We start from the raw sequence: 16,594 nt of genomic DNA on the forward strand, positions 1-16,594 counted from the left end.
TCAATATGGCTACCGCATCTAACATGGCTACCATATCCAACATGGTTATTGCATATGATTATGCCACAGACACTACTAAATGTACAAGTAAAAGAAGAAAATTAACAGTGCAGTGAATAAATAATAGAAAACTTTTGTCCCAAATAATCAAATAAATAATTTCTAAGATAACGGTGGTAACAACATGAATAGCGGCTCTTACATAATTCCGTTCGTATGGCAGCTAGATGGAAAAAAAATCTTTCTTTCAATGTAAATGGAACAAACAGATTTTTTACATTTATTCCAGTTACAAGAAAAGAATTCGGGTGAGGGATAATTTTGCAAAACCTTACATTGTTTTTTTTTTTGCAGTGGGCTCTAATCCGGGAGAGAGTAAAGAAAAGAATCACGTGCCTCTACTTACGAGAGACGGAAGCAGAACTAGTTTTGCTTCACAACAAGTAATACAACAAACGCTCCCGGAGATATCGAGAGAATTTAATTCAAATGAAGAAGGCAAAAACTATGGTAAAACTGAAAAGGCAGTTGAAATACAGACTGAAGTTGTTAGAAATTTTTCTGACTAATATTTGTGCTCTAATACATGAATCAAAGAAACACAAAAATCGCAACAACAGGTACTGTACATATTGTAGCAACTTGGCTAGGGGTAACGTATGTGTCACAGTATTGGGGAATGGTCAAAGTAAGCTTAACAAATGGTGATATGCATCAAGTACATCAGAATAGATTTGTAAAGCCCTTATGAAACTGCAGCTACATGTGACAAAGGGCATAATGTTAATAATAAAGGAAAGCCTAGTCATTAGTGTTATAAAAGTAAGACATACTTTATGGATGTATGCTCGGAAAACAGGAAAGATTAACAAGTAAAACGAAAATAATTAAGCTCAACAGCAAAAGGAACAAGAAAACCCAGTTTCCAAGGTACCTCCAACCAAAACTCTGAGCATAGTAAAGGTAAAGGTAATATTTTTAGGCCCAGTATCACATAGCAAATATTTCGATCACTATTAATCCCATCTTGTAGTATCATTGTGAGATGAAGAAGGAATATAAATTGGGCTGAAGAATAATTCAATGTGCGTTTGTTTTCAAATTTTATAAATGCATGCAGAAATAAAACGCATTGGCAAAATGCTTTAAAAGAACATCTGTTTTATTGATTTTCGCGTATTTTCAGATCATTAAAATGGAATATCAAGTGGACAAAACTGGGAATTTTCGACACCATTTGTTTTTTGCATTTAATTGAGATGTTAAGGCTGCCGAAGCTGCTCGTGAGATTTGTGCTGTGTATGGAGAAGGAACAATGCCTCAAAGTACAACGGACCTTGGCTTTCGTGCTTCAAAAATGGGAATTTTGAATTCAAGAACGGATCACACACCGGTCGACCAATTGAGTTCGATGAAGAGATTTTGAATAAACTCCATCATGAAAATGCATGTCAAATGACCAGAGAATTGGCGGAACAGATGGATTGTGACAAAAAGACAAAATACTCTAGTGAACCGCCTTCACTCAATGGGCAAGGTTCAAGTCGGCAATATGACCAAAGCAGCGATTCAAGAGCTCGAATAGGAAGTGCTGCCTCATCCTCCATACTCTCCGGATTTGGCGCGTTCAGATTTTCATCTCTTTCGACCTCTTTCGAATCATTCAATAATGATGTGGTGTTGAGGGCTTGGTTGGACGAATCCTTTGAGTCAAGACGGTAAATTTCTAACGCGGAGTCATCGAAAATCTTATTGAACGATAGGAGGAAGTCGTAAACATCAACGAAGAATATATTATTGATTAATTTGTTGTAGCTTTTTTTTTTAAAATAAATTTTAAAAAATAAACGCTCATGAATTATTCCTCAACCCAATATATAAGGACTTGGAGCTAGCTCAGGTAAGAATTATATGTAGGGGTATGCGAAGTGGCAGCGCGTTGGTATTTGTCGGTATAATCTCAGGTTCTCTCAGGCGATCAGTCGAGCAAGGTCCCAGTCAGTCACCATCATCGCGAGATGCCTTCTCATCTACAGTGACCCTGTGGCATGTGGTTGACCAACACAAGCCGCCAACCCAGCCAGACTATCTGTGAAAAGAACGGGAAGCAGGGTCTACTTCAAAAATCGAGCAACGTGGCCAAACAGTGTGAGCTGGCGCTCCCGAATCATATCACAAACAGGACGCATCCCAGTTTCTGAGTTGAATCGTTGGTTAGATACGGAATCTGACCATTGGTAACGAATAATCCAGCGAAGCGTCCTGGTACCAAAAGAGTTGACATCAGAATAATGTGGAACTTATTGCTATTAAGACACTTGGAATAATATCAAAAGGGAGAAACAACATTACATTTTGCTTGTATTCAAACAAATTTTGTATTTGTACTTCCTTACTATACATGTGTGTGTGTGTGTGTGTGTGTGTGTGTGTGTGTGTGTGTGTGTGTGTGTGTGCGTGCGTTCGTGTGTGTATGTGTGTATCTAAGTATGCTTGAATTTAATTCTTCATAACTCCTTCTGTCCCTCCACCATTTAAATATTTCCTTTGATCTGTTTTTTTCTTTTTGTTTTTCATTCGTTCTATCACATTCACTCGCATTTCTTTCTTTTAACCTATCATCCCTTGATTTTTCTGTATTTGTATTCTACTACTTTTTTTTTCTAATTTTATCTGCATAGCATTCTTTACGTCACTTGCTCCCTTTTAAATATTTACTCGACCCTTAGTTTCATCTTTCAAATCCCTTATCTTTTATATTATATTTACGACTTTGAAGGCTGCCGTTCATTTCAAAATATAATGCTGCTAGGGTAAATGGTAAGTACCTAACCTTAGAATATAAATCCTGGGGTCGATTTGTTCGGCTAAACCTTCCGAGATGGTACCCCATACCGGGGTACCATTACTGACACCTTTGCTATTTTCATCCCTTCCCCTACTTCTGGTGTTTTCTTCCAGCTTCTTATTTTAATTTCTTTAATTTATTCTTTTATTGTTTCAATCATTGGACAACTGCCATGCTGGGGCACCATTTTGAAGGGCTTAGTCAAACAAATTGACCCATGTACTTATATTTTAAAGCTAGGCACTTATTCTATCGGTCCCTATTGCCGAACCACTAGAATACGAGGATGCATACAAACCTGCACAGATTGTCAAGCAATGGTGCAGAAACAAAGACGATGACATGCATGCTACACAGAAACACACACACACAAACATATACGACGGGCTTCCACACAGTTCCCATCAACTAAATTCCTTCGTAAGTCTTTGGTCGGGTCAGTGCTATAGAAGAAGACATATGCTTTTGTTATTTCTCATTCTTTCTTTCATTCCTTTGATAATATCCTTCTTGATTATTTCATTCGTTTATTCCTTTATGACTCCAGACTTTTCTTTCATTAACTGGCATTACTCTGCTGGTAATAAATGAATCTTTTCATTCTTTATAAATTATTTCCGCCATTACTTCGACCTTTCCTTCACATCTGTCCATATTATCATTTGTTTCTTTAATATTTTAATTACTTTTAATTTCATTCAAATCATTTATTAATTTCTGTTATCTCTTACTCTTTGCTTAGTTATTCTTTATTTCTTATTCTTTACTCATTCTTTACTTTTCGTCATTCATTAATAACATTTTCTATTGTTTCCTTATAACCTCCTTTATTTACATTCTTTTCTTTATAAATCATTCGTTCATTAATTTTCAATTAACTAATTAATTATTTACTTATAATTTTTCGTTTCCGTTTAACCATACATTTATTTTAATCATTCCTTCGTATTTTTACATATTAGTCGTTCCTTTCATTCCATCTCTCATTCTTCACGTATTTCATATATTTATATCATTCCACTAACTTCTGCTGTCAAATGAGCTTTTATTTTATTTTTACTTTCATTCTTCCATTCTTCTCTTCATTTTTTTCTATCCTTTTTATAGTATTTTATATATTTGTACTCAAATTCTTCATCTGATGTTTTCTTATTTCATTCACTCATTAGCTCATTTATTGCTTTTCGTCCATTTTTCCCGTAATTTTCTATCATAAATTTTCTTTCGTTTTATGTATTTGCGTTGCTAATGTTGTTTGTGTGGTTGTTGCAACCCTCACCACCGCATCCCATTTTATTCATTCCATGTCACACCACGCCTGTTCAACCCCACCACTCCCCACCCCACCCCACACTTTAAATATCCTTATACGTGTTTTTGTTTGTCTGCCTTCTTGGTTTTCACGGCAGGAACTAGAACCGATTAAGCCACAATTGCGTTATCTTCTCCCTTGTCAAAACCCAGAGGCAGTTATACAATTATATAAGTGTGACGTTGATTGGCCGAGAGATGTGACCTGTACCATGTGATTTCCTCTCACTGTCGATGTCAATTTGCTTAAATAAATAGCTAAATATCAAAAAGGAAAAAAATATGAAAATTTCAATATTTTTCCAGTAGTGCATAGCAAACATATTAAAACAAGAAGTTTCTGCCTAGCGAGATGAGGTTCTTGTGCCAGTATCGATTTCTAGTTGAAGCCGTTGCATTTCAATACATTGCAAAAGTAACTAGGAAAGACAGGAATATTAAAATTTTTCATGAAGTTCTGATGTTCTTGTTATTCTTGTTATTTAGCCCTAGGTCAACTCCAATCAAACAGATTTGTGACGAGAGGCATTTTTTACATGAACAACTGCTTTTCGTCAAGTAGAGTGTATATTGGTTTATATAATATATATTATCGAATATGCTGTGGCCGTGTGGTAAGAAGTTTGCTTCCTAACCACATGGTTCCAGGTTCAGCCCCATTGTGTGGCACCTTGGGTAAGTGTCTTCTACTATGACCTCGGGCCGACCAAAACGTTTTCAGTGTATTTAGTAGACGGTAACTGAAAGAAGCCTGTCGTATATATATATGTGTGTGTGTGTGTGTGTGTTTGATTGTTGCTCACCACCACTTGAGAACTGAAGCGTGGGTGTACGCCCCTGTGACCTAGCGGTACAGCAAAAGAGCCTGATAGAATAAATAAGTATCAGGCTATATAAAAATAAGTACGGAGGTTATTATATTCGATAAAAAAAATTCTCCAAGTCGGAGCCCCAGCATGGCTACAGTCCAACGAATGAAACAAGTAAAACATAAAAGATGTCCATCATATTCTTTTTGCTTGTAACTAATGAAAACAAACTGGGTTGTGATTTCAAAGCGGGTTGACGTTTGAGAAAAGGGCAATACTTATCCGCTTTACAGATTCTTTCAGCTGTGAGATTCTTACGGATGTTATTCTTTTTACTCTTTTACTTGTTTCAGTCATTTGATTGCGGCCATGCTGGAGCATCGCCTTTAGTCGAGCAAATCGACCCCAGTACTTATTCTTTGTAAGCCCAGTACTTATTCTATCGGTCTATTTTGCCGAACCGCTAAGTTACAGGGACTCAAACACACCAGTATCGGTTGTCAAGCGATGTTGGGGGGACAAACACAAACACACAAACACACACACACACACATATATATACATATACATATATACGACGGGCTTCTTTCAGTTTCCGTCTACCAAATCCTCTCACAAGGCTTTGGTCGGCCCGAGGCTATAGTAGAAGATACTTGCCCAAGGTGCCACGCATTGGGACTGAACCCGGAACTATGTGGCTGGTAGGCAAGCTACTTACCACACAGCCACTCCTGAAGTAGAAAATCATGGAAAAGCATGACTCTGAGAGAATTCCAGAGTGTTATTTTTCGATAGAGGAATTGTGTTAAGGCTTAATGTTCACTGCGAATAAAGAACAGGAAATACAGGAACAGGGTTGGAAACTGTGGAGTTGGCATGCACTTAGGTAGTTCAGGGAGGCAGAGGCCGTTTTTTGTAGCGGTAAAATATGCGGAGAGAAAACAACTTGTGTCTAAACAGGAGAAAATATCTTGTTGCATTTCGTTACGTCACACATTACTCTGAGTTCAAAATTTTAATTAGGTATACCTAATGCCTTCTTCAAGTAGAGGCACACTGCGCAGTTGCCCAGGGTCGTCATGGGTCCTGATAACCGATACAGATCTGTGTATGCTTTACCTTGGTGCCAATAAATAAATACTATGTGGCAGAGTATATTTATTTTCCCGAGTACTTACAATGTCGCTAAAACGGCTTTGGACACACCACGTTTTTTTATCCTTTCGGAATAAATAAAATAATAAAATAAACACTGTCGATAAAATTTCGGCTCAGCAACCTTCGATACACTGTCAGAGAAAAAGAAAATAAGCTGAACCTTCAAAGTCACAATTACCTCTGTCCTTCAAAAATAATCTATCTACCTACCTATCTATCTATCTATCTATCTAGATAGATAGATAGATAGATAGTATGGAGCTATAATGTATGGTCCTGTACATAGTATATTACTGCTATCACATCAATACCTGATACGTAAATCCAAAATCTACCTTCGGTATGATTTGAACTCAGGACATTCAGTAACTAACTTATATACTTTTAATGCATTGACATACACTATTATTGATTAATTAACTCCAGCAACCTCCATATAAAAAGTAATATTGCGAAGTTTATAACGATGTCATTACAATGACTCTCCGCTTGTTTTTCGAGGTGATGTGATCTATGTTATGACAGTCACTCAGTTCTCAAGTACTGAAAGCAGCTAAAGTACTGCAGAAATCAGTCAACTACAACGAAGCTTTTAGACACCTAGTGTCATCTCAATCCCGAATTGCTGTTCGTCTTCAAACAGATTATCAACGTCATTATACTTTAACGCTCTGCCCTTCGCTCGAAATAGATTCACTGGTAAGAGATTTTTCGAAACGTTACTTACAATGTTGCTTGGACTAACATTTCGAGTGGAATGTCAACAATATGGGTCTGAAATATTAGAAAATCGCCGAGGAGATGCACCTACTTGAAGATACTTATGGTTCAATTGCTCAAGTATTTACATGACGGAGTGGACAAATGAAGAGACAGGAATACGTTCGAAATTACCTGATATTTCCCAATATTTGCGAATACAAGAGATATCACAAAAGACAACTTAGAAGTGAGTTATTAATAAAACCAGTTTCAAGGAGAGAAGCTACATTTAAACCACTCCTTCAACTATCCATTCATCCATCCACTCTTTTCACTTGACTTCGTCTCCCTCGCCACCTTCGCTCATTATCAGTTTTCTGTCTCGTTACTGTGGTTAGCCTAAACATTTCATGGAGTATAGAAAACTATGCATGTCAAACTAAATAGCTTCCCTTCTTTAGCAATAGTGAGTAGTAGAATCGGTAGAGCAACATGCTAAATTCATTGTGGTAATTAAATACCAGACTTTTACGTTGTAAGTTCTAATCTCACCGAGGTAATCTTTCTCTTTATTATCCCTACCCTTTCGAGACTGATATGTTCTAGCACGCAATATTTTAAAATTTCTTTAAAACTGTAATCTAAAACCTTCAGCACCTATATCTAAACCTTACACCTATGCTCCAATATATTTTGATATACCCATTACAAAATAAGTACCAATCGAGTACTGGGGTCGAGATAATCGACTTGTTCTCTCACCCGAGTTTGCTGGCCTTGTACCAAAATTTGAAACTATTCTTAACTGAAATATTGATTTGACCCACTTTTACCAAAGCCTCACGTTTGTAAATCGGTGTAACCAATTCCGACACCTGTATATGATAGGTAAATGATTTATGAATCACAAACTGAATACAGAAATGAAAGTAGAACCCCTCCATTTTGTCTGCTTTTCTAATATTTCATCACCTTTGTATTCATATTCTGTATCATATGTAACATTGTAAAACTAAAGCAGGTCGTAATAAAGCAGCATTTACCAATATTATTAGATGAGTCTTTCGCTGACGGCCGTAAGATGAAGCAAACTCTGAACTTCCAATATATAGAATATGGAAAGTGTGAACGACTGGCAATCTGGCGAGACATTAATTTGGACCAAAGTGTCTCAAACTGGAGTAAATTGATGTTGGTGTTTTCGATATGTCTTATTTGTGATGAGTCTGGCATATTTGAGGTAGCCTGCATTATTTTGTGTTGAAAGCCATTACATTTTGTATCAAATGTGACTGACTAAAAAAATTCAAATTCGTGTGGTGAAATCAAGCATATCAAATATACAGCAATCGATAAACGAAAAAGAGTCCTAGGGAATACATACAACCCATCCTAACATATGATTGGGATTACATGGAACATCAACAAACAAGTAGAAAAGGTTATCAATACTTCAGATATGTGGTTTCTGAGAAGAAAACCAAAAGTGTTCTACACAGACAGGCACAAATAAGTAACGGCCACCAGAAAACTTCTCGACAATATAAGCCTAGTCCATTGGATACCAAATGAGAAAAAATAAGTCTTGAGTACTTAGTAGTTACAACTGGGGAACTGAACGGAATAGCTAGGGAAGATAGTGAGAGAGAAGATACCCGATGGCGTCACCAGCTGGTTACGGAAAGATATATTCAATAATGTGCTAAGTTTTCGGAAGAATAGGCGAGCGTGAAGATTCTTGATCACCGACGCCTACAGGCACGGCACATGACGAGAGAGAAAAAGAAATAATGTATAATTCTACTCGATGGATCACATAATTCCTCAAACTTATACGCATTGCAGGTGTTGGGTTCAGTAATTTACGAAGTTCCTTGTGCAAATCTTACTGACAAACAACATGGGCATCAATTTTTCTAGAACTACTATTGCAAATAACACCAATGTCCTGAGTCTATTCCTTATCACAAGCTCGTATCTTCAAATTCTTGACATTATCTTACCAAAATATAAAATCAATATTTGATAAATAATACAAGAAATGTTTCTTAATTTTGCCTTCATCAGACGACCTATACGCGGTTGTTTCATCTACTAGAAATAACAGTCAAATTTCCATTGAGTCATAAAAATGATGTTAGCATCACGTTGTATAATATAATATTAGATGGATAATGCCTCGGAAATTACCTTTGATTATATATCATTGGTCAGTTTAATCAGGAAGGGGCGTATACAATATCACTAGCTGTAGTATCGCTATCACCACTAACACCAAGTATTACCTGTAGTAACATCACTATCAACGCTACGCCGACCACTATGATCAACAGCCCATCCAGTGCAGTAACCACCAGCAAAACACCCAACATCAACAATAAAACTAAAAATAACAACAATTCTTGTAGCACCACCAAACCAGCATCAACAACAGTAATAACAACAGCACCAACACCTACAGCAACAACAAGAAAACCAACCCCCAACTCTTCTACCACTAACTACAGGTTGTTCCCACAAAGTCTGGGTACATGGAGTAAATAAGATCATGACATAAACAATTGAATATAAGAAATAATAATTTCTTAAAGTATGTGTTAATCCCATTTGCCCAGACTTTGTGGACACCCTGTACAGTAAAAAAGCCAACAACACCAATAATAATGTATAAGCAATGCAAACAATTGTACAAAAAAAAAACAAAAAAAAACAAGAACATCACTACCAACACAACCACCAACAACAACAATGGCAGCAACTGCAACGAAATGGCAGCTGTTTGATATTCGTTTACAAGTCAGGTGTATCAGAATTAAGTATCCTGATTATGGAGACAACATACTGATAACAATTAGATATAAACAGTCGTTTTCGTGCCTCCTTTTTCATTACTGTACGTTTTTTGTCACCTTGTTATCTCTCCCATTCTTTTCAACTCTCTGTACTTCTAAATAAATTACTAAATAAACTTAGATATGTTTCGGCCAAAGATTGACCCTGGTCATTTCTAACTTAATAGCACCACCTGATAGGGTCTGTTACTCTGACTCTTTTTACTCTTTTACTTGTTTCAGTCATTTGACTGCAGCCATGCTGGAGCACCGCCTTTAGTCGAGCAAATCGACCCCAGGACTTATTCTTTGTAAGCCCAGTACTTATTCTACCGGTCTCTTTTGCCGAACCGCTAAGTTACGGGGACCCAAACACACCAGTATCGGTTGTCAAGCGATGTTGGGGGGACAAATACAGACATACAAACACACATATATATATATACATATACATATATACGACGGGCTTCTTTCAGTTTCCGTCTACCAAATCCACTCACAAGGCTTTGGTCGGCCCGAGGTTATAGTAGAAGACACTTGCTCAAGGTGCCACGCAGTGGGACTGAACCCGGAACCATGTGGTTGGTAAGCAAGCTACTTACCACACAGCCACTCCTGCGCCTGTTAAGTCATTTTATGTTAAGTTTTGTGACATCATCGTCCATTCAAGTAGGAAGCTGTTGCTGACTGAGATGTATCCATGTATAGATGGCTTATCTGGTATCCCTTGAAGTAGTCCAGGTTTCATTTGAAGGTGATGGGAGCTTTTTCTTCTTTGATGTGGTCCGGGATAATATTAAACAGAGCAGGGCTTGTTTAAGAAAAAGAATGTTGTTGTTTTGGATTTATGTGTTGTAAAATCTGTATTGTATAGGGACCGTTACATATCGTGTTCTAATCCCGCCGATACCAACTTTGCCTTTCATTATTCCGGGATCGAGAAATAAAATACAAACCTAAGGCAGAGAACTGGTAGAATTACCATAGTGTTGGAGCAGATGCCGTGGTGGTATTTGTTTCGGCTCTTTGCATTCTGAGTTCGAATCCCACCGTGGTCTACTTAAGTGGCAGACTTAATCTGTCAACGGGTTTATCATTACTACTTGGCATTCACTTTATTGTAAGCACGAGGAGCAGGTCACCAAATTAAGGACACTTTCTCCCTTCCTCCTTCCCACTATTTTTGATTGCCCTTTACAGGGCCAAGCGCACTGTTCTTCCCGTTTAACTAAAATATATATAAAAACAAACAACATTCAGGCATACAAATGCTATTATCTTTGCTGGGCAAGTGTTTTGATATATTGTGTAACAATTACGTCGTGGAAGAGGTTATGTGTGTGTGTGTGTGTGTGTGTGTGTGTGTGTGTGTGTGTGAGCGCGCACTCTGTTTTCTGTGTATGCGTATTGCTGCGCATATGTGTGTGTGCGTGTCCATGGTTTTCAAATTCTTCGATTTACTCAAGCTATAGCTATATGGTGTTCAACCCGTATGGAATCTGTATTGATGATTGGATAAACGTGTTTGTAGGAACATTTACCAATTGTCTAATACGTTCCTCGTATTAAAACATGGAATTATCTAATAAAAAAGATGGAATGATCACAGCTAGAACACCTTTGATCAGTTATCTCGATTATGAGTAATCTGGGTGTAAGTATCACCAATCGCTACAACCACACGGGATAATGTAATCCTACATAAACAATGCCCGTTAAAAGACAAAAAACAAAAACAAAAAAATAAAACGAAGATGAGGTTGTCATGGCCGGGAGTCCTTGATTATAGATCTGCTCAGTTAGAACTGAACTGAGGTGAAAAAAGAATATCAACCTCGATAATAACTCATGCATAGAGTTGAAACCACCAGGTTTCACGACTCACGAGTCACAATATACTAGTATTGCCTTTTATAAACTTCTGTTAAGCTAAGTAAGTGTTACACTGAAGTTTGAGTGAAGTTTATTGAAGTGATAACTCAAGCTGAATTCCTATGACGTTATAAACTAGTAAATGACGTAACAACAAGGATCGTTAGAAAGTAACGCATTCTTGGGATGTCGCTTTTTTGGGCTTTATTTTTTCTTATAGTTTCTAAGCCTTCCTAAGCGTCTAACACGAACAAGAAAATTCGCTTCTGGAAAGTTAGTAAGCTGCAAAACTTAGAAAATTGTCATAATTCTCTGAAACCAGATATATATATCTTTTCTTGTTATCCATATCGCCCCTGCTGCTTGTTATTTGAAACTAACTGAAAAATTGAAAATATTAAATAAATCTAAATTGAAAATTACTCCTCAGAATTACAGAACTAATAAACGAACGAAAATTGACTATTCGGAAAAATAATTAAAAAGCGAATTAAAGAAAAAAAGGCATCTATCATGGCTTGGAAAGCTATTACAGTATTACCAAATGTCCGAAATACAAGTAAAAAGGAATTGATGGACTTCCTTCAACAATACATTAACCCTCAACTTGAACGCATTGAAGATCTTGGCAGCGGATTCGATTTATGTTTCGGGATGTTTTTACTTTTTCCTAATTCTATTAAAATTTCTGATATTAGGTTCGGTAAAAATCTAAGTGTTAGCTCGAGACATAATAATTTTAAACGGCTCCAAAGTGCATTCAATGCTGTTGGTGTAGAAAAGAATTTCCCAATGGAAAATATGATGCGGGGAAACTTCCAAGCCAACTACTATTTTGGACAATGGTTTAAGGGTTTTTTTGAGGCTAACTACAGTGGCGAACCTTACGACGTAAATCAGCTACGCCAAATGTGCTGCAACCGAACAGCATCAAAAGATCGAAATACCAAGGAAATACGCGGAGGAGAATGCAGGTTAGCAGCAGAAACCAAGAGAATGCCAAAGTACATCAAACAAAGAGCAGCTATTACCTCTCCTACTACTTCTTCTCTTCCACCTCCTCATCATAGTTCTAATTCTCCTCCTCCTTCAAGGCTACAAAGTGCTGTGTGCATATTAACTAAGGCCAATTTGGTAGATACTTTGTCACAGACTGACGAAACTTATTGCGGGATTATTAACAGCATTTACAGCTTCGAACAAGAAGCAGATGAACAAAAAGAAGTTCGATTTGATTTATTACGAGAGAAAGCAGAGCTTGAACAAGCAGTTAGGGATCTTCAGAAAGAAAAGGAAAAGTTGTCCAGTAATTACGAACATTCGAATCGGGAAAAGAGGTATTTCTATGATAAACTACGTGAAATCGAAAAGTTATGCCTCGAGGAACCGATAGACAGCTTGAGAATGTCAATAAAAACAGTCTTATATCAACAAGGGATTCCTTTATAAAACTCTGTTCTCTATTACCCGTAATGTCAGTAAAACATGGATCAACAATCGTTGTTCTTCAGTCAGTGAATTTTATTTTTTCACTTCTAAATTATTTTAATATTTTTTCAGCCAATATTTTTTGATATTAATATTGATTTCTGTCGCCATTTATAGGACATTTTTATCATTCTTTTTTACCCTCAACACGTTAGCTCTGATCAATTAAACCTAAAATCGAAGGCATTTCTGTCTTGGCTACCATATTCTTCGTATATCAGGTTCTACTCGTCTTTTGTCTAAAACAGATGAGATTTAACTTGAAGAAATGTGTAACTACAATTTCTAATAGGTTGAGCGAACTAATAACTAATGGGTCGTTATTAGAGTTAATTAACATTGGAGCATTTCTTTTAATTGGTAATTTAGAGGTCATTAAATGGACAAAAGATCAAGACTCTATAGAAGTATATCAGGCATCAAATGTTGAAATAATTTAAGATGTCAGAAAGTTTATATTTTTTGGTATCTTTTTCATTTTTTATCTTTTTTACTTGTTTCACTCCTTGCGGCACACTGAGGCACCGCCTTGAAGCGTTTAGTCGTACAAATTGGTTCAAGTAATTTGTTACTTGTTGTCTACCAAATTCATTCACAAGGCTTTGGGCACCCTGGGGCTATAGTTGGAGTCACTATAGTTGAAGTCACTTAGTATCTCACGGTGGAACAACTCGGAACCATGTAGTTTGTCTGCAAACGTCTTACTGCACAGCCTTTTTTAGCTACTTATATAATTAATTTTACTTGCTCAATAATGTTAATCATTTTCCAAACTGATAATTACTTAAAATAAATACTTAAACATCATTATCTTTTTGTTAATGGATTTTTTTATAGTGTGCAAGTAACACCAATTATGTTATTTACCATGTAAAATTAAATTGGGAAGCCGCGAAAAATTTCTTTTCAAACAACTCTTTAAAATGATTGAACAGGTAACATGATTTAGCATATTTCTGACAAAAGGATTTAGAATAACTTTTTTATGGTTTGACATGACTGATACTACGGTTTAGTATTTCAATGATTATAAGTTTTAACATGTCTCTGAAAATATAGCGTAGCATAGCTCTGATAAAGATGTGTAGAATGGCTCAGATAATATGATTTACAACATACTTGATAACATGGATTATTGTTACTCTTATAAAATAGCTAACGTGAGTGATAATATTGTTTAACTATTAACTTTAATAACGGTTATGATATGACTCATATAATCTCATCTGTATCTGACTATAGACAAAACTACTATTGAAAAAGACGAATGATATATCTGTGTTACATTTACAACGCAGTTGCTAATTCAACCAACAACGAAGGGCTTTTATATGGTCCATTGAACTGCTTGAAATAACATCCAACTGTCCTTAAAAATCACACATTACTGTCTTAGAAAAGCGACGAATATTAATGAAACAGAGAAAATAAGAACATTATAAGATCACGCAAGAATACACTAACGCACATATAAAGAGAGAGAGAGAAAGAAGCAGACAGAGAGAGAGAAAGATAGGGAGAGAGAGAGAGAGAGAGAGACAGAGAGACAGAGAGACAGAGAGACGGAGGGAGACAGAGAGAGAGGGACAGACAGGAAGAGAGAGAGAGACAGCCAGGAAGAGAGAGTGACAGACAGGAAGAGAGAGAGAGAGAGAGAGAGAGAGACAGATAGGAAGAGAGAGCCAGACAGGAAGAGAGAGACAGACAGGAAGAGAGAGACAGACAGGAAGAGAGAGAGAGAGAGAGAGAGAGAGAGAGAGAGCGACAAAAATACAGAGAGAAAGGGAGAGGGAGAGAGGAAGAGGGAGAGAGGAAGAGAGAGAAGTTTACTAATAGACTAAACACTGAAAACCTTTAAAGGAATTACAATAATAAACTGTTGTTGGAAAAATTGAATCAATTTTTGACATGACATGTTGCAAAATTATGAAATTGCCCAACAATAGACATCACAACGAGTAAAAGGTTTTCTGCTGTACAGTTTCTTAAAAGTTTGTCGTTTATTTATAAAGATGGAAACGCGTAAAACCGAAAAGATAAAAGTCAACCATTTTAAAATCTTTACTTATTACAGAGTGTCATCTGACTATTTTGCAGCCACATATCTCTTGGCTATTTACTCTGGCCTAACGAATGGGTGGTATCAAAGAAAATGTAACATCATGTCTGTTTTCCTTACTGCATGAAGGAAGAACGTCCTTCGATGAAGGCAAACCATCTGCGGCACATGCATGTGCAAGACTGAACAAGATTTTATTGTGAAATCTGGTTGTTATGTATGCATGTGAGTCTCTTCTCACCATGACAATGATGGTTATCCTTGGGAAAATCTACCGATTTGGGCCGATGCATCGTTGCGGACATTGTTGTTAGAAGGCAAAGAGTCGGAACATACATCGCAGGCATCTTTCTCGAACTCTCTCAGATTGGAATTTAGTTTTTATCGATTCCGAAAGGATGAATGGCAAACTTAACTCTAGCGGAATTTGAAATCTGAGCGCCAAGAGTCGAAATAAAACACGCAGGCCTTTCTATGCAATCCTTTTACGATTCTGCCAGTTAGGAATTTTACATATGCGTAAGTATGTCTATGTGCGTATATACATCCGTCATTGTAAGATCTTGATGATCCTCAGAAGATCATTTCAATCACCTGGCGAGAGAAGGCTAAACGCTGAGAAATGATTACGCACAGAAGTGAATTCAGATAAAGCAAACATCAACTAAGATGGCTCAGTTGTATGCACGTCTATTTCACCTAGGATCCTCCATAGCAACGTATACCATGGCCATCATATGACTGGACAAATACAAAAGCAGTTTTAATGAGGAGCAACATTAATTCTTGATGATATCGCTACTCACCTCCGAAATTGTCTTTTTCACTGTCTAGTGGGCCGGGTATGAAGAAATGGAAGTAAAACGCATATAGGTATTATGAGAATAACTGAATAAAGATACGTACGCAGAGTTAAACGTCATCTCACTTATCAAACATACACACATGTTTATCACCCATATATTTTATTACAAAAACGATTGAGTTGTTTCAATAAACCACAACTAAACTGCATCGGTACAGCCATTTATTTACTATTTCAATATACGCTACATTATTTGAGACTCTAATCAGTATCATTACAACTAAGCCTTCGGTTTATTATTACAGCCAAAACTATCTGTGTCATAATGATTTCAAATCTTGGCACAAGGCCAGCAAGTTCGGTGGGAGGAGGGAGTAAATCGATTTCATCGACCTCCGATGTCCAACTGGTACTTATTTCATCGACCCCGGTGTCCAACTGGTACTTAGTTCATCGACCCCGAAAGAATGTAATGCAAAGTCAATCATGGCGGAATTTGAACGCAAATGAAATGCTGTTAAGCATTTACCCGGCGTGCTAACGATTCTGCCACCTCGCAGCCTACTATTTGTATCTTAATAACAGTTCTTGAGATATCATTGCAACAATCACTAGAATTTGTGGTTGCAGCCAATTCCCTATTTTATAACTTCTCATTTATTACCCCCGCCTTAGCGAAGGCAGAGGTATTGTTTTCGATCTTGTTCGTTT

General features: G+C 36.9%; 1 protein-coding gene across 1 annotated transcript; it reads left to right on the plus strand.

The window, feature by feature from the left end:
* Positions 1-11,656: 11,656 nt before the first annotated feature.
* Positions 11,657-13,030, plus strand: LOC106880438 (uncharacterized). Its single transcript, XM_014930363.2, has one exon. It carries the CDS (start codon positions 12,045-12,047, stop codon positions 12,978-12,980), a length of 936 nt encoding a protein of 311 aa, XP_014785849.1. The 5' UTR covers positions 11,657-12,044; the 3' UTR covers positions 12,981-13,030.
* Positions 13,031-16,594: the final 3,564 nt, after the last annotated feature.

The sequence above is a fragment of the Octopus bimaculoides genome, chromosome 5 (assembly GCF_046866305.1).
Source record: "Octopus bimaculoides isolate indiv1 chromosome 5, ASM4686630v1, whole genome shotgun sequence".
NCBI classification, from domain to species: Eukaryota; Metazoa; Mollusca; class Cephalopoda; order Octopoda; family Octopodidae; genus Octopus; species Octopus bimaculoides.

Bases quoted from the DNA above. Each gene is read 5' to 3' on its own strand.
- LOC106880438 (XM_014930363.2), top strand. From the start codon at position 12,045: ATGGCTTGGAAAGCTATTACAGTATTACCAAATGTCCGAAATACAAGT.